Source organism: Salmo salar, chromosome ssa06 (genome assembly GCF_905237065.1).
Source record: "Salmo salar chromosome ssa06, Ssal_v3.1, whole genome shotgun sequence".
NCBI classification, from domain to species: domain Eukaryota; kingdom Metazoa; phylum Chordata; class Actinopteri; order Salmoniformes; family Salmonidae; genus Salmo; species Salmo salar.
In genome coordinates, this window is record NC_059447.1 from 90,945,731 (window position 1) to 90,969,256 (window position 23,526).

The following is a 23,526-nucleotide window of genomic DNA, read 5'->3' on the forward strand; positions in this document are numbered from 1 at the left end:
CTGGAGGTCGTGGCTGGAGGACGTGGCTGGAGGACGTGTCTGGAGGTCGTGGCTGGAGGTCGTGGCTGGAGGTCGTGGCTGGAGGTCGTGGCTGGAGGTCGTGGCTGGAGGTCGTGGCTGGAGGACGTGTCTGGAGGTCGTGGCTGGAGGACGTGGCTGGAGGCCGTGGCTGGAGGACGTGGCTGGAGGTCGTGGCTGGAGGACGTGGCTGGAGGACGTGTCTGGAGGACGTGTCTGGAGGACGTGTCTGGAGGACGTGGCTAAAGGACGTGTCTGGAGGTCGTGGCTGGAGGTCGTGGCTGGAGGTCGTGGCTGGAGGACGTGGCTGGAGGACGTGTCTGGAGGTCGTGGCTGGAGGTCGTGGCTGGAGGTCGTGGCTGGAGGTCGTGGCTGGAGGTCGTGGCTGGAGGACGTGTCTGGAGGTCGTGGCTGGAGGACGTGGCTGGAGGTCGTGGCTGGAGGACGTGGCTGGAGGTCGTGGCTGGAGGACGTGGCTGGAGGACGTGTCTGGAGGACGTGTCTGGAGGACGTGTCTGGAGGACGTGGCTGGAGGACGTGGCTGGAGGTCGTGGCTGGAGGTCGTGGCTGGAGGACGTGGCTGAAAGATGCAGTAGAAACAGCAGGGAATAACACTGACGCACTGAAGTCTGAGAAGTAACGGGACCAAAGACTGTGACAAAAACAATTCATGGAGTGAGAAAGGACTGTTCAACGTTGATCTGACCAATCGGAATCTATGCTTCAAGATTGTTTTTATCACGCAGACTGGGAGATGTTCTGGGTCGCCTCTGAAAATAGTATCGATGTATACACTGACTCGGCGACTGGGTTCATCGGGAAGTGCATAGAGGATGTTGTACCCACTGTGACGATTAGAATTTATCCAAATCAAAAACTGTGGATAGATGGCAGCATTAGCACAGAACTAAGAGCCACATTTAACCATGGCAAGGTGACGGAACATGGACGTTTAGAAACAGACCAGCTACGACCTCCGTAAAGGCAATCAAAAAGGCAGAATGAGAGTACAGGGACAAAGCGGAGTCGGGAATTCATCGGCTCGGACACGAGATGTATGTGGCAGGAACTCCAGACAATCACAGATTATAAAGGGAAAGCCAGCCACGTCACAGACCCCGACACCTCGCTCCCAGACGAGCTAAACACCTTCTTCGCCCACTTCAAGGAAAACAATATCAAGCCACCGACACGGGCCCCCCTGCCACTCACGAGGACTGTGTGCTCTCGCTGCCGGCCCAGACAGCATCCCAAGCCGCGTCCTCAGAGCATGTGCAGACCAGCTGGCTGGAGTGTTTACAGACATATTCAATCTCTCCCTATACCAGTCTGCTGTCCCCACTTGCTTCAAGATGTCAACCAATTTTCCTGTACCAAAGAAAGCTAAGGTCACTGAACTAAATGACTCCCGCCCCATAGCACTCACTTCTGTCATCATGAAGTGCTTTGAGAGACTAGTCAAGGACCATATCACCTCCACCTTACCAGACACCCTAGACCCACTACAATTCACATAATCGCCCACTACAATTCACATAACCGTCTCAACAGATCCACGGACGACGCAATCGCCATTCCACTGCAGACTGCCCTTTCCCATCTGGACAAGATAAATACTTACGTAAGAATGCTGTTCATCGACTTCATCCCCCGAGTTCCACCACAACGCATCACCGGGGGGCACACTACCTGCCCTCCAGGACATCTACAGCACCCAGTGTCACAGGAAGGCCAAGAAGATCATCAAGGACCTCAGCCACCTGATCCACGGCCTGTTCACCCCGCTACCATCTAGAAGATCATCAAGGACCTCAGCCTCCTGAGCCACGGCCTGTTCACCCCGCTACCATCTAGAAGATCATCAAGGACCTCAGCCACCTGAGCCACGGCCTGTTCACCCCGCTACCATCTAGAAGGAGGAGACAGTACAGGTGCGTGAAAGCTGGGACAGAGACACTGATTAATAGCGCCTATCTCCAGGGCATCAGACTGTTAAGTAGTCACCACCAGCCACCGCCCAGTACCCTGCCCTGAACTTAGTAAGTGTTACTAGCCGGCTACCACCCGGTAATCTACCCTGCACCTTAAGAGACTGCTCCCCTATGGAAATACAGTCATTGAACACTGGACACTTTAATGTTTACATACTGTGTTTTAGTCATGGCTCATCCTATATAACTGCTGCTGTCCACTTCATATGTAAACTCAGCAAAAAAATAACGTCCCTTTTGCAGGACCCTGTCTTTCAAAGATCATTCGTAAAAATTCAAATAACTTCACAGATCTTCATTGTAAAGGGTTTAAACACTGTTTCCCATGCTTGTTCAATGAACCATAAACAATTAATGAACATGCACCTGTGGAACGGTCGTTAAGACACTAGCAGCTTACAGACGGTAGGCAATTAAGGTCACAGTTATGAAAACTTAGGACACTAAAGAGGCCTTTCTACTGACTCTGAAAAACACCAAAATAAAGATGCCCAGGGTCCCTGCTCATCTGCGTGAACGTGCCTTAGGCATGCTGCAAGGAGGCATGAGGACTGCAGATGTGGCCAGGACAATACATTGCCATGTCCGTACTGTGAGGTGCCTAAGACAGCGCTACAGGGAGACAGGACGGACAGCTGATCGTCCTCGCAGTGGCAGACCACGTGTAACAACACCTGCACAGGATCGGTACATCCAAACATCACACCTGTGGGACAGGTACATCATGGCAACAACAACTGCCAGAGTTACACCAGGAATGCACAATCCCTCCATCAGTGCTCAGACTGTCCGCAATAGGCTGAGAGAGTCTGGACTGAGGGCTTGTAGGCCTGTTGTAAGGCAGGTCCTCACCAGACATCACCGGCAACAACGTCGCCTATGGGCACAAACCCACCGTCGCTGGATCAGACAGGACTAGCAAAAAGTGCTCTTCACTGACGAGTCGCGGTTTTGTCTCACCAGGGGTGATGGTCGGATTCGCGTTTATCATAGAAGGAATGAGCGTTACACCTTGGCCTGTACTCTGGAGCGGGATCGATTTGGAGGTGGAGGGTCCATCATGGTCTGGGGCGGTGTGTCACAGCATCATTGGACTGAGCTTGTTGTCATTGCAGGAAATCACAATGCTCTGTGTTACAGGGAAGACATCCTCCTCCCTCATGTGGTACCCTTCATCCTGACATGACCCTCCAGCATGACAATGCCACCAGCCATACTGCTCATTCTATGCATGATTTCCTGCAAGACAGAAGTGTCAGTGTTCTGCCATGGCCAGCAAAGAGCCTGGATCTCAATCCCATTGAGCACATCTGGGACCTGTTGGATCGGAGGGTGAGGGCTAGGGCCATTCCCCCCAGAAATGTCCGGGAACTTGCAGGTGCCTTGGTGGAAGAGTGGGGTAACATCTCACAGCAAGAACTGTCAAATCTGGTGCAGTCCATGAGGAGGAGATGCACTGTAGTACTTAATGCAGCTGGTGGCCACACCAGATACTGACTGTTACTTTTGATTTTGACCCCCCCTTTGTGCAGGGACACATTATTCAATTTCTGTTTAGTCACGTCTGTGGAACTTGTTCAGTTTATGTCTCAGTTGTTGAATCTTATGTTCATACAAATATTTACACATGTTAAGTTTGCTGAAAATAAACACAGTTGACAGTGAGAGGACGTTTCTTTTTTTTCTGAGTTTATATACTGTATTCTAGTCATGATTCATCCTATATAGCTACTGCTGTCCACTTCATATGTACAGTTGAAGTCGGAAGTTTACATACAACTTAGCCAAATACATTTAAAGTCAGTTTTTCAAAACTCCTGACATTTAATCCTTGTAAAATTCCCTGTCTTAGGTCAGTTAGGATCACCACTTTTATTTTAAGAATGTGAAATGTCAGAATAATAGTAGAGAATTATTTATTATAGCTTTTATTTCTTTCATCACATTCCCAGTGGGTCAGAAGTTTACATACACTCAATTAGTATTTGGTAGCATTGCCTTTAAATTGTTTAACTTGGGTTAAATGTTCGGGTAGCCTTCCACAAGCTTCCCACAATAAGTTGGGTGAATTTTGGCCCATTCCTCCTGACAGCTGGTGTAACTGAGTCAGGTTTGTAGGCCTCCTTGCTCGCACATGCTTTTTCAGTTCTACCCACAAATTTTCTATGGGATTGAGGTCAGAGCTTTGTGATGGCCACTCCAATACCTTGACTTTGTTGTCCTTAAGCCATTTTGCCACAACTTTGGAGGTATGCTTGGGCTCATTGTCCATTTGGAAGACCCATTTGCGTCCAAGCTTTAACTTCCTGACTGATGTCTTCAGATGTTGCTTCAATATATCCACATAATTTTCCTGCCTCATGAAGCCATCTATTTTGTGAAGTGCACCAGTCCCTCCTGCAGCAAAGCACCCCCACAACATGATGCTGCCACCCCTGTGCTTCACAGTTGGGATGGTCTTCTTCGGCTTGCAAGCCTCCCCCTTTTCCTCCAAACAGAACAATGGTCATTATGGCCAAACAGCTTTATTTGTTTCATCAGACCAGAGGACATTTCTCCATGTGCAGTTGCGAACTGTAGTCTGGCTTTTTTTTATGGCGGTTTTGAAGCAGTGGCTTCTTCCTTGCTGAGCGGCCTTTCAGGTTCGTTTTACTGTGGATATAGACACTTTTGTACCTGTTTCCTCCAGCATCTTCACAAGGTCCTTTGCTGTTGTTCTGGGATTGATTTGCACTTTTCGCACCTAAGTACGTTCATCTCTAGGAGACAGAACGCGTCTCCTTCCTGAGCGGTATGACGGCTGCGTGGTCCCATGACGTTAATACTTGCGTACTATTGTTTGTACAGATGAACGTGGTACCTTCAGGCGTTTGGAAATTGCTCCCAAGGATGAACCAGACTTGTGGAGGTCTACAATTTTTTTATCTGAGGTCTTGGCTGATTTCTTTTGATTTTCCCATGATGTCAAGCAAAGAGGCACTGAGTTTGAAGGTAGGCCTTGAAATACATCCACAGGTACACCTCCAATTTACTCAAATGATGTCAATTAGCCAATCAGAAGCTTCTAAATCCATGACATAATTTTCTGGAATTTTCCAAGCTGTTTAAAGGCACAGTCAACTTAGTGTATGTAAACTTCTGACCCACTGGAATTGGATGTTCCTGAAGGAAACCAGTCTTGAAGAAGGTCATTTTGTAATGTATATGTTTAGTGTTTAAATAGGCAACTCGTTGGGTAGTGTTTGTTTTGTCTTGACGGATTTCTTTTTGAAAAACTGTAGACTACAATGTTTTCCACCCTGTCGGCCGGCCTTTGACGGACGGTTCCTCCCGCCCCATGTGGAATTGCCTCTATCGGGGGATCCGACAATTTTTCATTTTTATGATTTAAAATTTTTCATAGATTTTCCTTTTTAGATTTTAGATTTTTCATTTTTTTTAAATGTTTTTATATTACGAACGAGTGACTTTATGAATAACTGACTGTACGAACTAGCGACTGAATGATTTGAGGTGACTACACATCTAGTATCAGCTCTACATGAAGAGAACTTGATTCGAAACAGATTTAGCTGTGGAGTATGATCATCTTCATCTATTAGATAGCTACAGTAGCGTCAGAAGATCCTCCGTACAATTCTCACAAAGTTTTTAGACGTTGGTAAAAAGGAGGAATATGTTGCCAAAAAAAATGTTTTTTTTTCATCCTCATATATTTATACACAATTCAAATTGAAAAATGTACAATGGAAGCAGTTGGCAATGGCTTAGGATTTCCCTGGTTTGAACGATACACAGTGAATCTGAAAGGGGGGAACAAGGATCACAGGTCACAGCATTCAACATAGCAGTTTTCAATTGCGTTTTTTTATTCAATGGCAAACTGCCTCAGTAAGTATACGGTCAATTTGTACATTCCAAAGTAACAGAGCTCGTAGGTCACCTTGGTCAGGTCGTTTTGGCTTAACTCTTCAGTTCATGTTTATCGATATGGACAGTGTACATTTGTACTGACAATAAAACAGATGACATGTGAGTGCTTTGTGGTTTCATTTCCTTTTTTTAAGTCATGTCATAGAAGTTGCATTATTTACATTGTATCAACTGCAGACAATTGTGATTGGAATATTGTCCATGGTGCATAATGTTGAAGTACATCTTTATATGTACTATTGTCTACATTGTAGAATAAATGTGAAGACGACAAAACTATGAAATAACACATATGGAATCATGTAGTAACCCAAAATATATTTTATATTTGAGATTCTTCAAAGTAGCCACCCTTTGCCTTGATGACAGCTTTGCCCACTCTTGACATTCTCTCAACCAGCTTCATGAGGTAGTCACCTGGAATGCATTTCAATTAACATGTGTGCCTTGTTAAAAGTTAATTTGTGGAATTTCTTTCCTTCTCAATGAGTTTGAGCCAATCAGTTGTGTTGTGACAAGGTAGGGGTGGTAAACAGAAGATAGCCCTATTTGGTAAAAGACCAAGTCCATATTATGGCAAGAACAGCTCAAATAAGCAAAGAGAAACAACAGTCCATCCTTACTTTAAGACATGAAGGTCAGTCAATCCGGAAAATTTCAAGAACCTTTAAAGTCTTCAAGTGCAGTCGCAAAAACCATCAAGCGCTATGATGAAACTGGCTCTCATGAGGACCGCCACAGGAAAGGAAGACCCAGAGTTACCTCTGCTGAAAAGGATAAGTTCATTAGTTACCAGCCTCAGAAATTGCCGCCCAAATAAATGCTTCCCAGAGTTCAAGTAACAGACACATCTCAACATCAACTGTTCAGAGGAGACTGCGTGAATCAGGCCTTCATGGTTGAATTGAGTGAAGGAAAAGCAGTCAACAAGTGCTCAGCATATGTGGGAACTCCTTCAAGACTGATGGGAAAGCATTCCAGGTGAAGCTCGTTGAGAGAATGCCAAGCGTGTGCAAAGCTGTCATCAATTCAAAGGGTGGTTACTTTGAAGAATCTCAAATATAAAATATATTCTGATTTGTTTAACACTTTTTTAGATACTACATGATTCCATATGTGTTATTTCATAGTTTATGTCTTCACTATTATTCTACAATGTAGAAAATAGTCAAAACAAAAACCCTTAAGTGAGTAGGTGTGTCCAAACTTTTGACTGGTACTGTATATACTGTTCACGCTTACTGAGATATTTTATGAATACAGGCCCTGGTCCAGTCACTTAATTGTTTAAAATGTGTACTGAGATCAGCAGTTAGCTGTGAACTGGTAACGTGTGTATCTGTTTCTTCTGGTTGTACTCCATGCGTCCCTTCCTGAACCCCAGCTCCTCTCTCTCCATCCACGTCTCCTGACTGAAGTCTGGGAAGAAGAAACTGATCTCCCTCTGTGCTGACTCCACCGAATCTGGAAACGGGAAGAATTTTAAATTCCTATATATAAAGAAGACTTTTATTAGCCCAAGCTTTGGGAAATTACTTTGGCATGTTAGGTTTCACAAAATTATTACACAATATCAAGAGTTAAAGGGTTTATGGAAATTAATATTAGTAGAATCACTTAAATCTTTAAATGACATTGATGTTATGGCATACAGTTTATGGTCAGGAGTCCCAACCACCAGCCAAAATATGAAGATAAAGTTGTATATGGGCTGCGATGTTTACCCCCCCAAAGTATTGTAGACTGCAAATCAGTAGATTACTCAAAGGATTCTGGTTGTCTAATGCAAAACCTATATTGATAGCTATCATACACAATTAATACCTAAATCATTTGATTGACAGCTATAAATAACGGTTGTGTGTGTGTGTGTGTGTGTGTGTGTGTGTGTGTGTGTGTGCGTCTTCCTACATTATCAGGACCAGAATGTCCTGACAAGGTAAGAAAACAAGATTTTATTTTTGAAATCTGGACTTTTTTTTTTTTCATGTCCTGGATTTGTTAAAAAAAAACATGTATTTTAGTCTTAAGGGTTAGTTTTAAGAAAATATGATTTTGAATAGGACTACATTGTTACTCCCCCAAAAAGTCGTGAAAATGTACGTAAGAAAGATCTGTGTGTGCGCCAGAGACCCTTCATCTACAGATCAGTTCACTGCTGTTCCCCTGAACATCATCAATCTTTCTCTTTGTTCAGCGTGGCAGGACACACACTCAGTAACAACAGCTACATCCTACAATCTTCTATTAGAAAAACAGTGCTCAGTGTAGAGAGCATGAAGCCATATGTGTGTGTAGATAATACCAGGACAGAGGGGAAACCCCTCATGCCATTGATCTGCTACTTGAAAAGTGGATCAGCGAGGCTTGTGATTTCTATTCAATCTCAATGGGACTCAACTAGATCAATAAATAGATAGTCAATAAATATGACAAAACACCAAACCCTGAGCCCTGGTCAAAAGTACTGCATTATTATAAAAGCAGCCATTTCAGACCCACAAGAGTCCTGGGGGCCTTACCAGAGCCGAGAGTCCTGGGGGCCTTACCAGAGCCCTGGGGGACTTACCAGAGCCGAGAGTCCTGGGGGCCTTACCAGAGCCGAGGGTCCTGGGGGACTTACCAGAGCCCTGAGTGCCTTACCAGAGCCCTGGGGGCCTTACCAGAGTCCTGGGGGCCTTACCAGAGTCCTGGGGGCCTTACCAGAGCCGAGAGTCCTGGGGGCCTTACCAGAGTCCTGGGGGCCTTACCAGAGCCAAGAGTCCTGGGGGCCTTAACAGAGCCCTGGGGGCCTTACCAGAGCCGAGAGTCCTGGGGGCCTTACCAGAGCCGAGAGTCCTGGGGGCCTTACCAGAGCCGAGAGTCCTGGGGGACTTACCAGAGCCTGGGGGACTTACCAGAGCCGAGGGTCCTGGGGGACTTACCAGAGCCTGGGGGCCTTACCAGAGCCCTGGGGGACTTACCAGAGCCGAGGGTCCTGGGGGACTTACCAGAGCCTGGGGGCCTTACCAGAGCCCTGGGGGACTTACCAGAGCCGAGAGTCCTGGGGGCCTTACCAGAGCCGAGAGTCCTGGGGGCCTTACCAGAGCCAAGAGTGCCTTACCAGAGCCGAGAGCCCCGGGGGCCTTACCGGGGTCCTTAACAGAGCCCTGGGGGCCTTACCAGAGCCGAGAGCCCCGGGGGCCTTACCAGAGCCTGGGGGCCTTACCAGAGCCTGGGGGCCTTACCAGAGCCGAGGGTCCTGGGGGACTTACCGGGGGCCTTAACAGAGTCCTGGGGGCCTTACCAGAGCCGAGAGTCCTGGGGGCCTTACCAGAGCCTGGGGGCCTTACCAGAGCCTGGGGGCCTTACCAGAGCCGAGGGTCCTGGGGGACTTACCAGAGCCTGGGGGCCTTACCAGAGCCCTGGGGGCCTTACCAGAGCCGAGAGTCCTGGGGGCCTTACCAGAGCCGAGAGTCCTGGGGGACTTACCAGAGCCAAGAGCCCCGGGGGCCTTACCGGGGGCCTTAACAGAGCCCTGGGGGCCTTACCAGAGCCGAGAGCCCCGGGGGCCTTACCGGGGGCCTTAACAGAGCCCTGGGGGCCTTACCAGAGCCGAGAGTCCTGGAGGCCTTACCAGAGCCGAGAGTCCTGGAGGCCTTACCAGAGCCGAGAGTCCTGGGGGACTTACCAGAGCCAAGAGTCCTGGGGGACTTACCAGAGCCGTGTGTGGTATTCCTGGTGTCAGTGAGTCCGTACTGGGCTCTGATGGTTAAGGGAGAGGTATAGCGGGCCCTGAACACCTTGGTAGGACCCATCAGTTCTCTCCAGTGGGTTATGGCGTCCTCTCTAGCCAGGACGTACGCCCGCATCGGACCACTGAATCACAACAGAGAAATTGGGGAAAAGTTTCAAACTAGGGAGCCTTTTGACAAAGAGTTCCACCCAATCTGTGTGAGGTAGGAAACACCAGCACAAGAGTAGCATCTTTAAAATATCCAGCCAGTATTGGCCTCAAATTATATTTGCTTTGTAAAATATAATTGGGACTACAGGTCAAAATGCAGTGTTTGCTTAAAATGTTCATATGACGAAAACATGGTAAAAAGACCAGATGAACTCAAAGACCCCCCACCCCAGATACACAGTAGCACAACGGGTGGTAAAAGACAACTCACCCCACAAAAGAAAAAAGACAGTCTAAGCTAAAAAAAACGTTAAAACAAAACAAGGCTCTACTTCAAGCTGTGATGTACCACCAACACTCATCTATGTATTCTTTCAGGAGTTCAGAACGAGAAAGAAAAGAATACAACATGGCCGGGCCCCCAGGATCAGTTGGCGCGGCAACCACCAACCCGTCGCTTCATTTCATTACCGTTTGCTGCCTCTAACACAGGCTCGTGTCCCAAATGGAACACTATTCCCCACGTAGTGCACTAAACTTAAGCGGCTTAAACCTGACTCTGGTCAAAAGTAGTACACTGCATAGGGAATAGAGTGCCATTTGGAGCCAATGGCGCGGAAGAACACCTTTAGAAGCCAGAGGGGTGCCCTGCATGGGGGGGGGGTCTATAAACGAACTACGTCCCTCTCGTCGCCCAGCGTCCCTCTCGTCGCCCAGCGTCCCCCTCGTCGCCCAGCGTCCCCCTCGTCGCCCAGCGTCCCCCTCGTCGCCCAGCGTCCCCCTCGTCGCCCAAGCCCCATTATGAATGAGCTGACGACAACAGACATCCCCCACAGAGCTGCCTCAAAGACTGGACTGATAGAAGTGGTTCGTATGTCTGGATGGGTAGAAGTGGTTCGTATGGCTGGACGGGTAGAAGTGGTTCGTATGTCTGGACGGGTAGAAGTGGTTCGTATGTCTGGACGGGTAGAAGTGGTTCGTATGTCTGGACGGGTAGAAGTGGTTCGTATGTCTGGACGGGTAGAAGTGGTTCGTATGGCTGGATGGGTAGAAGTGGTTCGTATGGCTGGATGGGTAGAAGTGGTTCGTATGGCTGGACGGGTAGAAGTGGTTCGTATGGCTGGACGGGTAGAAGTGGTTCGTATGGCTGGACGGGTAGAAGTGGTTCGTATGGCTGGACGGGTAGAAGTGGTTCGTATGGCTGGACGGGTAGAAGTGGTTCGCATGGCTGGACGGGTAGAAGTGGTTCGTATGGCTGGACGGGTAGAAGTGGTTCGTATGGCTGGACGGGTAGAAGTGGTTCGTATGGCTGGATGGGTAGAAGTGGTTTGTATGGCTGGATGGGTAGAAGTGGTTTGTATGGCTGGATGGGTAGAAGTGGTTTGTATGGCTGGATGGGTAGAAGTGGTTCGTATGGCTGGATGGGTAGAAGTGGTTCGTATGGCTGGATGGGTAGAAGTGGTTCGTATGGCTGGATGGGTAGAAGTGGTTCGTATGGCTGGATGGGTAGAAGTGGTTCGTATGGCTGGATGGGTAGAAGTGGTTCGTATGGCTGGATGGGTAGAAGTGGTTCGTATGGCTGGACGGGTAGAAGTGGTTCGTATGGCTGGACGGGTAGAAGTGGTTCGTATGGCTGGATGGGTAGAAGTGGTTCGTATGGCTGGATGGGTAGAAGTGGTTCGTATGGCTGGATGGGTAGAAGTGGTTCGTATGGCTGGATGGGTAGAAGTGGTTCGTATGGCTGGATGGGTAGAAGTGGTTCGTATGTCTGGATGGGTAGAAGTGGTTCGTATGTCTGGATGGGTAGAAGTGGTTCGTATGGCTGGATGGGTAGAAGTGGTTCGTATGGCTGGATGGGTAGAAGTGGTTCGTATGGCTGGATGGGTAGAAGTGGTTCGTATGTCTGGATGGGTAGAAGTGGTTCGTATGGCTGGATGGGTAGAAGTGGTTCGTATGGCTGGATGGGTAGAAGTGGTTCGTATGTCTGGATGGGTAGAAGTGGTTCGTATGTCTGGACGGGTAGAAGTGGTTTGTATGGCTGGATGGGTAGAAGTGGTTCGTATGGCTGGATGGGTAGAAGTGGTTCGTATGTCTGGATGGGTAGAAGTGGTTCGTATGTCTGGATGGGTAGAAGTGGTTCGTATGGCTGGATGGGTAGAAGTGGTTCGTATGGCTGGATGGGTAGAAGTGGTTCGTATGTCTGGATGGGTAGAAGTGGTTCGTATGTCTGGACGGGTAGAAGTGGTTTGTATGGCTGGATGGGTAGAAGTGGTTCGTATGGCTGGATGGGTAGAAGTGGTTCGTATGGCTGGATGGGTAGAAGTGGTTCGTATGGGGCTCTCAGGGGAGAGAAATCGGACCAAGCTCAAGTGATGTAGTTTTTTATTGTAGGATGTCTCAACCAATACATTTCTATTCACATGCATGAAAGCAGCAGGGGGCCGGATTCACAAAACATTCATTACGAAAAAATGGAGGAAGCTGCTTAAGTTTCTTCCTAAGAAAAAAGTTTTAAGAAAAACCTAAAGAACATTTCAAGTAACTTTATTGAGGAATAGCAACTTTGCTTAACTTTCTTCTTAAGTTAAGGGGGAAAAAATGGCAGTTAAGATATTTCTTCTTAATTTTATTTAACCTTTATTTAACTAGGCAAGTCAGTTAAGAACAACATTCTTATTTACAATGACGGCCTAGGAACAGTGTGCAGAACGACAGATTTTTACCTTGTCAGCTCAGGGATTCGATCTAGCAACCTTTCGGTTACTGGCCCAACGCTCTAACCACTAGGTTACCTGCCGACCCAAGAAGGTATCCTTAAGGTTTTGTGAATCCGGCCCCAGTACTTGAGTTTCCATGTGATTGCATCTCAGCAGTATGAATTTGACAAAGGCCACGTTTACACAGGTAACCCAATTCTGATTCTCTTTCCAGTAATTGATCTGTTGACCAATAAGATCAACTCTTTTGTCCAATAATTGGACAAAATATCAGAAGTGGGCGAAGATACGCCATCGAGTCGAAGTTACATACTGTGTTTAGTTGTCAAGATGCTTTTATCTTCACATTCAACAGCACATACATCATATTATAGTGGGAGATAAAGGTAAATATGTGTATGTGACCAATACAATTTGATTTGATAAAGGTAAGTTAAACAATGAATATGAGTCAGAGGCTAGCGTCCCGAACGGCAGCCTATTCCCTACATAGTACACAACTTTAGTCCAAATAGGGTTCCATTTGGGACACAAAATAAAGTTAAGTGTGGGAAGAAATGACTTGAAGCTTACCTGGACATGAACTCAACCAGTCTTTGGTAGAAGAACCGTCCTGAGAGATGAGACAAAACACACAAAGACGCATCAAAGATATATGGTGGTTCTATGTGGTGATACGAGGAGGTTCTATATGGTGAAACGAGGAGGTTCTATGTGGTGATACGAGGAGGATCTATGTGGTGAAACGAGGAGGTTCTATATGGTGAAACGAGGGGGGTTCTATGTGGTGATACGAGGAGGTTCTATGTGGTGAAACTAGGAGGTTCTATGTGGTGAAACGAGGAGGTTCTATGTGGTGAAACGAGGAGGTTCTATGTGGTGATACGAGGAGGTTCTATATGGTGAAACGAGGAGGTTCTATGTGGTGAAACGAGGAGGTTCTATGTGGTGAAACGAGGAGGTTCTATATGGTGAAACGAGGAGGTTCTATGTGGTGATACGAGGAGGTTCTATATGGTGAAACGAGGAGGTTCTATGTGGTGAAACGAGGAGGTTCTATGTGGTGAAACGAAGAGGTTCTATATGGTGAAACGAGGGGGTTCTATGTGGTGAAACGAGGAGGTTCTATGTGGTGAAACGAGGAGGTTCTATGTGGTGAAACGAGGGGGTTCTATATGGTGAAACGAGGCGGTTCTATGTGGTGAAACGAGGAGGTTCTATGTGGTGATACAAGGTGGTTCTATGTGGTGAAACGAGGAGGTTCTATGTGGTGAAACGAGGAGGTTCTATGTGGTGAAACGAGGAGGTTCTATGTGGTGATACGAGGTGGTTCTATGTGGTGAAACGAGGAGGTTCTATGTGGTGAAACGAGGAGGTTCTATGTGGTGAAATGAGGAGGTTCTATATGGTGAAACGAGGGGGTTCTATGTGGTGAAACGAGGAGGTTCTATGTGGTGAAACGAGGAGGTTCTATGTGGTGAAACGAGGAGGTTCTATGTGGTGAAACGAGGCGGTTCTATGTGGTGAAACGAGGAGGTTCTATGTGGTGATACAAGGTGGTTCTATGTGGTGAAACGAGGAGGTTCTATGTGGTGAAACGAGGAGGTTCTATGTGGTGATAGGAGGTGGTTCTATATGGTGAAACGAGGAGGTTCTATGTGGTGAAACAAGGAGGTTCTATGTGGTGATACAAGGTGGTTCTATGTGGTGAAACGAGGAGGTTCTATGTGGTGAAACGAGGGGGTTCTATGTGGTGATACGAGGGGGTTCTATGTGGTGAAACGAGGAGGTTCTATGTGGTGAAACGAGGAGGTTCTATGTGGTGATACGAGGAGGTTCTATGTGGTGAAACGAGGAGGTTCTATGTGGTGAAACGAGGAGGTTCTATGTGGTGAAACGAGGAGGTTCTATGTGGTGAAACGAGGAGGTTCTATGTGGTGATACGAGGAGGTTCTATGTGGTGAAACGAGGAGGTTCTATGTGGTGAAACGAGGAGGATCTATGTGGTGAAATGAGGAGGTTCTATGTGGTGAAACAAGGAGGTTCTATGTGGTGATACGAGGTGGTTCTATGTGGTGATACGAGGAGGTTCTATGTGGTGAAACGAGGTGGTTCTATGTGGTGAAACAAGGAGGTTCTATGTGGTGATACGAGGTGGTTCTATGTGGTGAAACAAGGAGGTTCTATGTGGTGATACGAGGAGGTTCTATGTGGTGAAACGAGGAGGTTCTATGTGGTGATATTGTATCACCACAGTTAAACTGCCTTGTTCGGGGGCAGAACGACAGATTTTTACCTTGTCAGCTCGGGAATTCGATCTTGCAACCTTCCGGTTACTAGTCCAACGCTCTAACCACTAGGCTACCTGCTACCTAGGCTACCTCCCACTGTTCCTAGGCCGTTATTGAAAATGAGAATTTGTTCTTAACTGACTTGCCTAGTTAAATAGCAAAATGTATTTAAAATAACAAAACAAAAATACCTTATTTACATAAGTATTCAGACCAAAGAGAGCTGGATGAATCATTCCGGGTTTTGACTGGTCTCTTTGCCACACCCACTGCTGACAGTTGTATAAAATCAAGCACACAGCCATGCAATCTCCATAGACAAACATTGGCGGTAAAATGGTCTTACTGAAGAGCTCAGTGACTTTCAACGTGGCACCGTCATAGGATGCCACCTTTCCAACAAGTCTGTTCGTCAAATTTCTGCCCTGCTAGAGCTGCCCCCAGTCAACTGTAAGTGCTGTTATTGTGAAGTGGAAACGTCTAGGAGCAACAACGGTTTAGCCACGAAGTGGTAGGCCATACATGCTCACAGAACGGGACCGCCGAGTGCTGAAGCGAGTAGCTCGTAAAAATCATCTGTCCACGGTTGCAACACTCACTACCGAGTTCCAAACTGCTGCTGGAAGCAACGTCAGCACAAGAACTGTTCATCAGGAGCTTCATGAAATGGGTTTCCATGGCTGAGCAGCCGCACACACACAAGCCTAAGTTCACCATCCGCAATGCCAAGTGTTGGCTGGAGTGATGAATCACGCTTCTTCATTTGGTAGTCCGACGGACTGGCATATTTAAAAAAAAAAAAGTAACCTTTATTTTACTAGGCAAGTCAGTTAAGAACAAATTCTTATTTTACAATGACGGCCTACCCCGGCCAAACCCTCCCCTAACCCGGACGATGCTGGGCCAATTCTGCACCGCCCTATGGGACTCCCGATCACGGCTGGTTGTGATACAGCCCGGGATCGAACCAGGGTCTGTAGTGACGCCTCCAGCACTGAGATGCAGTGCCTTAGACCGCTGCTCCACTTGGGATGCCAGGAAAACACTACCTGCTCGAATGCATAGTGCCAACTGTAAAGTTTAGTGTAAGAGGAATAATGGTCCTGGGCTGTTTTTCAGTGAAGGGAAATCTTAACCCTACAGCATACAATAACATTCCAGACGATTCTGTGCTTCCAACTTTGTGGCAACAGTTTGGGGAAGTCCCTTTCCTGTTTCAGCATGACAATGCCCCCGTGCACAAAAAAAATACAAAAATAAAAATATATATATATATATATATATATATATATATATATATCATTAAAAAGCTAGTCACAGTTAAAAGTTGTTCAAGCAGGAAAATGGATAATTAACTTCTAGCAGACTCCACATAATAAACATGGGTCTGACATATTAAGTTTGTTGTGATTGTAGCTGCTACAACTGGAGAATAGATTTTTATTACCAGACGGAGTCCATAGCATTCCCTCTGTTTAGTTTAAGCCTTCGACGTCTGGCCTTAGCTGCGTGCTCAGATAAAAAACCATAGAGAATACTGTAGCGACCCTGTGTTCATTACTCCGGACATTGACTCTGCCACACGAGCCTGCTTTTTTGTGGCACAGTCAATGTCGCGTAGAGCTGCGGGCCAGAAAGCTGAGGGATTCGAGCCGCACTCCCTGCCTGTTTCATTACACTGGGGTCAGGAATATCACCACGGGCAAGATCACTCTCCTTGCCTGTTTCATTACAATACATATAAAGCTAATATGTTTTCTATGGTAGAACCATACCTAGCTGATAAAATGTACCTGCATGTTCCGAATAGAACCCCTTAAGATACGTTTTAATTCGATGGTAGAACCATCTAGAACCTTACCTGCATGTTCAGAGTAGAACTTCTCAGAGTCCTGTCTCCTCCACACCAGGTCTTTGGACCTGACAATGATGAAGTTGTTCTCTAGGATTCTCTGGTGAAGGGCCTGGAAGGTAGAGAACTATATATTACTTCCTGTTCTCTAGGATTCTCTGGTGAAGGGCCTGGAAGGTAGAGAACTATATATTACTTCCTGTTCACTAGGATTCTCTGGTGAAGGGCCTGGAAGGTAGAGAACTATATATTACTTCCTGTTCACTAGGATTCTCTGGTGAAGGGCCTGGAAGGTAGAGAACTATATATTACTTCCTGATCTCTAGGATTATCTGGTGAAGGACCTGGAAGGTAGAGAACTATATATTACTTCCTGTTCACTAGGATTCTCTGGTGAAGGGCCTGGAAGGTAGAGAACTATATATTACTTCCTGTTCACTAGGATTATCTGGTGAAGGGCCTGGAAGGTAGAGAACTATATATTACTTCCTGTTCACTAGGATTATCTGGTGAAGGGCCTGGAAGGTAGAGAACTATATATTACTTCCTGTTCACTAGGATTCTCTGGTGAAGGGCCTGGAAGGTAGAGAACTATATATTACTTCCTGTTCTCTAGGATTCTCTGGTGAAGGGCCTGGAAGGTAGAGAACTATATATTACTTCCTGTTCACTAGGATTCTCTGGTGAAGGGCCTGGAAGGTAGAGAACTATATATTACTTCCTGTTCACTAGGATTCTCTGGTGAAGGGCCTGGAAGGTAGAGAACTATATATTACTTCCTGATCTCTAGGATTATCTGGTGAAGGACCTGGAAGGTAGAGAACTATATATTACTTCCTGTTCACTAGGATTCTCTGGTGAAGGGCCTGGAAGGTAGAGAACTATATATTACTTCCTGTTCACTAGGATTATCTGGTGAAGGGCCTGGAAGGTAGAGAACTATATATTACTTCCTGTTCACTAGGATTATCTGGTGAAGGGCCTGGAAGGTAGAGAACTATATATTACTTCCTGTTCACTAGGATTCTCTGGTGAAGGGCCTGGAAGGTAGAGAACTATATATTACTTCCTGTTCTCTAGGATTCTCTGGTGAAGGGCCTGGAAGGTAGAGAACTATATATTACTTCCTGTTCACTAGGATTCTCTGGTGAAGGGCCTGGAAGGTAGAGAACTATATATTACTTCCTGTTCACTAGGATTCTCTGGTGAAGGGCCTGGAAGGTAGAGAACTATATATTACTTCCTGATCTCTAGGATTATCTGGTGAAGGACCTGGAAGGTAGAGAACTATATATTACTTCCTGTTCACTAGGATTCTCTGGTGAAGGGCCTGGAAGGTAGAGAACTATATATTACTTCCTGTTCACTAGGATTATCTGGTGAAGGACCTGGAAGGTAGAGAACTATATATTACTTCCTGTTCACTAGGATTCTCTGGTGAAGGGCCTGGAAGGTAGAGAACTATATATTACTTCCTGTTCACTAGGATTCTCTGGTGAAGGGCCTGGAAGGTAGAGAACTATATATTACTTCCTGTTCACTAGGATTCTCTGGTGAAGGGCCTGGAAGGTAGAGAACTATATATTACTTCCTGTTCACTAGGATTCTCTGGTGAAGGACCTGGAAGGTAGAGAACTATATATTACTTCCTGTTCACTAGGATTCTCTGGTGAAGGGCCTGGAAGGTAGAGAACTATATATTACTTCCTGTTCACTAGGATTCTCTGGTGAAGGGCCTGGAAGGTAGAGAACTATATATTACTTCCTGTTCACTAGGATTCTCTGGTGAAGGGCCTGGAAGGTAGAGAACTATATATTACTTCCTGATCTCTAGGATTATCTGGTGAAGGACCTGGAAGGTAGAGAACTATATATTACTTCCTGTTCACTAGGATTATCTGGTGAAGGACCTGGAAGGTAGAGAACTATATATTACTTCCTGTTCACTAGGATTCTCTGGTGAAGGGCCTGGAAGGTAGAGAACTATATATTACTTCCTGTTCACTAGGATTATCTGGTGAAGGGCCTGGAAGGTAGAGAACTATATATTACTTCCTGTTCACTAGGATTCTCTGGTGAAGGGCCTGGAAGGTAGAGAACTATATATTACTTCCTGTTCTCTAGGATTCTCTGGTGAAGGGCCTGGAAGGTAGAGAACTATATATTACTTCCTGTTCACTAGGATTCTCTGGTGAAGGGCCTGGAGGGTAGAGAACTATATATTACTTCCTGTTCACTAGGATTCTCTGGTGAAGGGCCTGGAAGGTAGAGAACTATATATTACTTCCTGATCTCTAGGATTATCTGGTGAAGGACCTGGAAGGTAGAGAACTATATATTACTTCCTGTTCACTAGGATTCTCTGGTGAAGGGCCTGGAAGGTAGAGAACTATATATTACTTCCTGTTCACTAGGATTATCTGGTGAAGGACCTGGAAGGTAGAGAACTATATATTACTTCCTGTTCACTAGGATTCTCTGGTGAAGGGCCTGGAAGGTAGAGAACTATATATTACTTCCTGTTCACTAGGATTCTCTGGTGAAGGGCCTGGAAGGTAGAGAACTATATATTACTTCCTGTTCACTAGGATTCTCTGGTGAAGGGCCTGGAAGGTAGAGAACTATATATTACTTCCTGTTCACTAGGATTCTCTGGTGAAGGACCTGGAAGGTAGAGAACTATATATTACTTCCTGTTCACTAGGATTCTCTGGTGAAGGGCCTGGAAGGTAGAGAACTATATATTACTTCCTGTTCACTAGGATTCTCTGGTGAAGGGCCTGGAAGGTAGAGAACTATATATTACTTCCTGTTCACTAGGATTATCTGGTGAAGGGCCTGGAAGGTAGAGAACTATATATTACTTCCTGTTCACTAGGATTCTCTGGTGAAGGGCCTGGAAGGTAGAGAACTATATATTACTTCCTGTTCACTAGGATTCTCTGGTGAAGGGCCTGGAAGGTAGAGAACTATATATTACTTCCTGATCTCTAGGATTCTCTGGTGAAGGGCCTGGAAGGTAGAGAACTATATATTACTTCCTGTTCACTAGGATTCTCTGGTGAAGGGCCTGGAAGGTAGAGAACTATATATTACTTCCTGTTCACTAGGATTCTCTGGTGAAGGGCCTGGAAGGTAGAGAACTATATATTACTTCCTGATCTCTAGGATTCTCTGGTGAAGGGCCTGGAAGGTAGAGAACTATATATTACTTCCTGATCTCTAGGATTCTCTGGTGAAGGGCCTGGAAGGTAGAGAACTATATATTACTTCCTGATCTCTAGGATTTTCTGGTGAAGGGCCTGGAAGGTAGAGAACTATATATTACTTCCTGATCTCTAGGATTCTCTGGTGAAGGGCCTGGAAGGTAGAGAACTATATATTACTTCCTGATCTCTAGGATTCTCTGGTGAAGGGCCTGGAAGGTAGAGAACTATATATTACTTCCTGATCTCTAGGATTTTCTGGTGAAGGGCCTGGAAGGTAGAGAACTATATATATCATACTGGTAATTAAATCAGAAAAGAACTGAGAAGTCTAAATAACTTCTTGTTGCCTCTCATTCAGTTCATTTATGATCCTATATGCACAATTAGAATATGCCAATAGGCTCTGTCCACTCCCCAATTGTGTGGATGATAACATTTTATTGAAGATGCAGCTGGAATTGGTGTTTATTTATGGACCATTGAAAATGACTTCAGAAATCAACTTCTCACAATCAATGTTTTGAAAAGCTGACGTGATCAACTTCTAAAATGATCAAGTGTTTACAATAGGCAAAGATACTATCATACTGGTAACTAACCACAAGATACTGTCATACTGGTAACTAACCACAAGATACTGTCATACTGGTAACTAACCACAAGATACTGTCATACTGGTAACTAACCACAAGATACTGTCATACTGGTAACTAACCACAAGATACTGTCATACTGGTAACTAACCACAAGATACTGTCATACTGGTAACTAACCACAAGATACTATCATACTGGTAACTAACCACAAGATACTGTCATACTGGTAACTAACCACAACATACTGGTAACTAACCACAAGATACTGTCATACTGGTAACTAACCACAAGATACTGTCATAGTGGTAACTAACCACAAGATACTATCATACTGGTAACTAACCACAAGATACTATCATACTGGTAACTAACCACAAGATACTGTCATACTGGTAACTAACCACAAGATACTGTCATACTGGTAACTAACCACAAGATACTGTCATACTGGTAACTAACCACAAGATACTGTCATACTGGTAACTAACCACAAGATACTATCATACTGGTAACTAACCACAAGATACTGTCATACTGGTAACTAACCACAAGATACTGTCATACTGGTAACTAACCACAAGATACTGTCATACTGGTAACTAACCACAAGATACTGTCATACTGGTAACTAACCACAAGATACTGTCATACTGGTAACTAACCACAAGATACTGTCATACTGGTAACTAACCACAAGATACTGTCATACTGGTAACTAACCACAAGATACTGTCATACTGGTAACTAACCACAAGATACTGTCATACTGGTAACTAACCACAAGGTACTATCATACTGGTAACTAACCACAACATACTGGTAACTAACCACAAGATACTATCATACTGGTAACTAACCACAACATACTGGTAACTAACCACAATATACTTTCATACTGGTAACTAACCACAAGGTACTATCATACTGGTAACTAACCACAAGATACTGTCATACTGGTAACTAACCACAAGATACTGTCATACTGGTAACTAACCACAAGATACTATCATACTGGTAACTAACCACAAGATACTGTCATACTGGTAACTAACCACAAGATACTATCATACTGGTAACTAACCACAAGATACTGTCATACTGGTAACTAACCACAAGATACTGTCATACTGGTAACTAACCACAAGATACTATCATACTGGTAACTAACCACAAGATACTGTCATACTGGTAACTAACCACAATATACTGTCATACTGGTAACTAACCACAAGATACTGTCATACTGGTAACTAACCACAAGATACTATCATACTGGTAACTAACCACAAGATACTATCATACTGGTAACTAACCCCCTTAATTCCACCTTTTGTCTGTGCAATAGGTGTTTTCAAACAGTAGCTAATCTGAAATGGTTTTGATATGTGATGTGGATAATTGTAATTCGGTCCACAAAAATACATGATTTCAACATGATTATCTGAATAGCCTAATGTGTGTGTGTGTGTGTGTCTATAGCCTACAGTATAATGTAGCCAGTATTTACAATCACGGATCCCATTAATAAAGAAACTCAAGCCACTCACTGACCTCCAAGATGACAGGATGCGCCACTGCATCAGGCTTGATCACGGCGAGGGTGAGCTGAAGTGCTTTCGCACAGCGATGTGTGGTTAACATGCCTGGAAAACGGCAAAGAAAAAATGTAAACAACTAAATTGTCGTGGTAAAGCAAAGAACACACGTCCCCCGTTTACACAACAGTACCAGCTATCATTCAGACTCAATTTAGCTGGATAACATTACAGAATAATGTAACGTTACTGTAATTAACTTTAGATAGCTAGCTCGTATGAGAAAACTAACAGGTGAATTTGAAATAGCAGGCTAATTCAGTTACTTTGACAGTCTAAATTTAGTAAAAGAAAGTAAAAGTAAAAGACCTGAAGGTACAAAGCGTGTTTATTAGTAGCTAGATAATGTAATGTTTGCAGTGATATTTATATGGGCGCCACCATTTTTGGTAAATGTAACTTGCGTTAGCTACCGTTGTTATTCGTTACATCAAAGTATTAATTACATATCGACAATAACATACGTTTTGGGACAGTTAAAATCTACCTTTTGAATCGTAATAGCTTATTAACATTCATTAGAATATTCTGCACTTTCTCCTACCTGATCCGCTCTTAAAGAGTCCCCAAATTTCTCAACCCCAATTTTAGGTTCCACATGTTTAATGTTCCGCGTATTTGACACATTATACAGTAGTCCAACGGCCGGCAGATGGCGATATTGAGTCGTTTCATCTTACCTTCATTTTAAAGGGACTGCATGCAGCCAGCCGGCTAAACACTCTTATCCCCCGTGGACAGGTTCGTACATAAAACATTCTCCATCCCGACTGAAAAGCCTTCAATTCTTCCTTAACACGATTTTATTGAGAGAAGGCAGAAAAAGAAGTTAAAAAAGGTGAAATATGTGTACTTTCTATAAGAAACAACATTTTCTACCACTGCTAGAGTGGCTAATGCTATTTCCTGATGTTGCACTTTTGTTCAGCCAACAACAGACTGCTGCAAGCAGATTAGCTGAACTCAATAGAACTCAAAGGATCCACTCTAGCATGGTAGTGGAAAATGGTTTCATAAATAAAGTACTCATATTTTCCCTGTTTTTTTTCCCGCCTTCTCGCCATTAAATCAAGTTAAAGGGATACTTTAAGATTTTGGCAGTGAAGCCCTTTATACAACTACTTCCCCAGAGTCAGATGAACTCGTGGATACCATGTTTATATCTCTGTGTGCAGTTTTGAAGGAAGTTGCTAACTAGCATTAGCACAGTGACAGGAAGTCTATGGTAACTGCTAGCATGCTAGTAGATACCATAGACTTCCAGTCATTGCACTAAAGCTAGTTAGCATTGGCTTGAGAAACTACCATGGACTTCTTTCATACTGAATGCAGAGACATAAAATGGTATCCATGAATTAATCTGATTCTGGGGAAGTAGATAAAGGGCTTCCCGGTAGTATCCCTTTATTAAGGAGGAAATTCACACCTTTGCAGCCTG

General features: G+C 45.0%; 1 protein-coding gene across 2 annotated transcripts; it reads right to left on the bottom strand.

Annotated features, from left to right (window-relative positions):
- Positions 1 to 7,028: 7,028 nt before the first annotated feature.
- On the bottom strand, positions 7,029 to 22,720 carry nme6 (NME/NM23 nucleoside diphosphate kinase 6). Of its 2 annotated transcripts, none has more exons than XM_014206206.2 (6): positions 22,576 to 22,644; positions 22,045 to 22,136; positions 16,698 to 16,800; positions 13,119 to 13,158; positions 9,640 to 9,800; positions 7,029 to 7,406 (listed from the first exon to the last, which is right to left on the bottom strand). In XM_014206206.2, exons 1-6 carry the CDS (start codon positions 22,601 to 22,603, stop codon positions 7,255 to 7,257), a joined length of 576 nt encoding a protein of 191 aa, XP_014061681.1. In that variant the 5' UTR covers positions 22,604 to 22,644; the 3' UTR covers positions 7,029 to 7,254. The 2 variants fall into 2 exon arrangements, with proteins under 2 accessions (XP_014061681.1, XP_014061682.1); XM_014206207.2 differs by having other exon boundaries at positions 7,031 to 7,406; positions 22,633 to 22,720.
- Between the last annotated feature and the right edge of the window lie 806 nt (positions 22,721 to 23,526).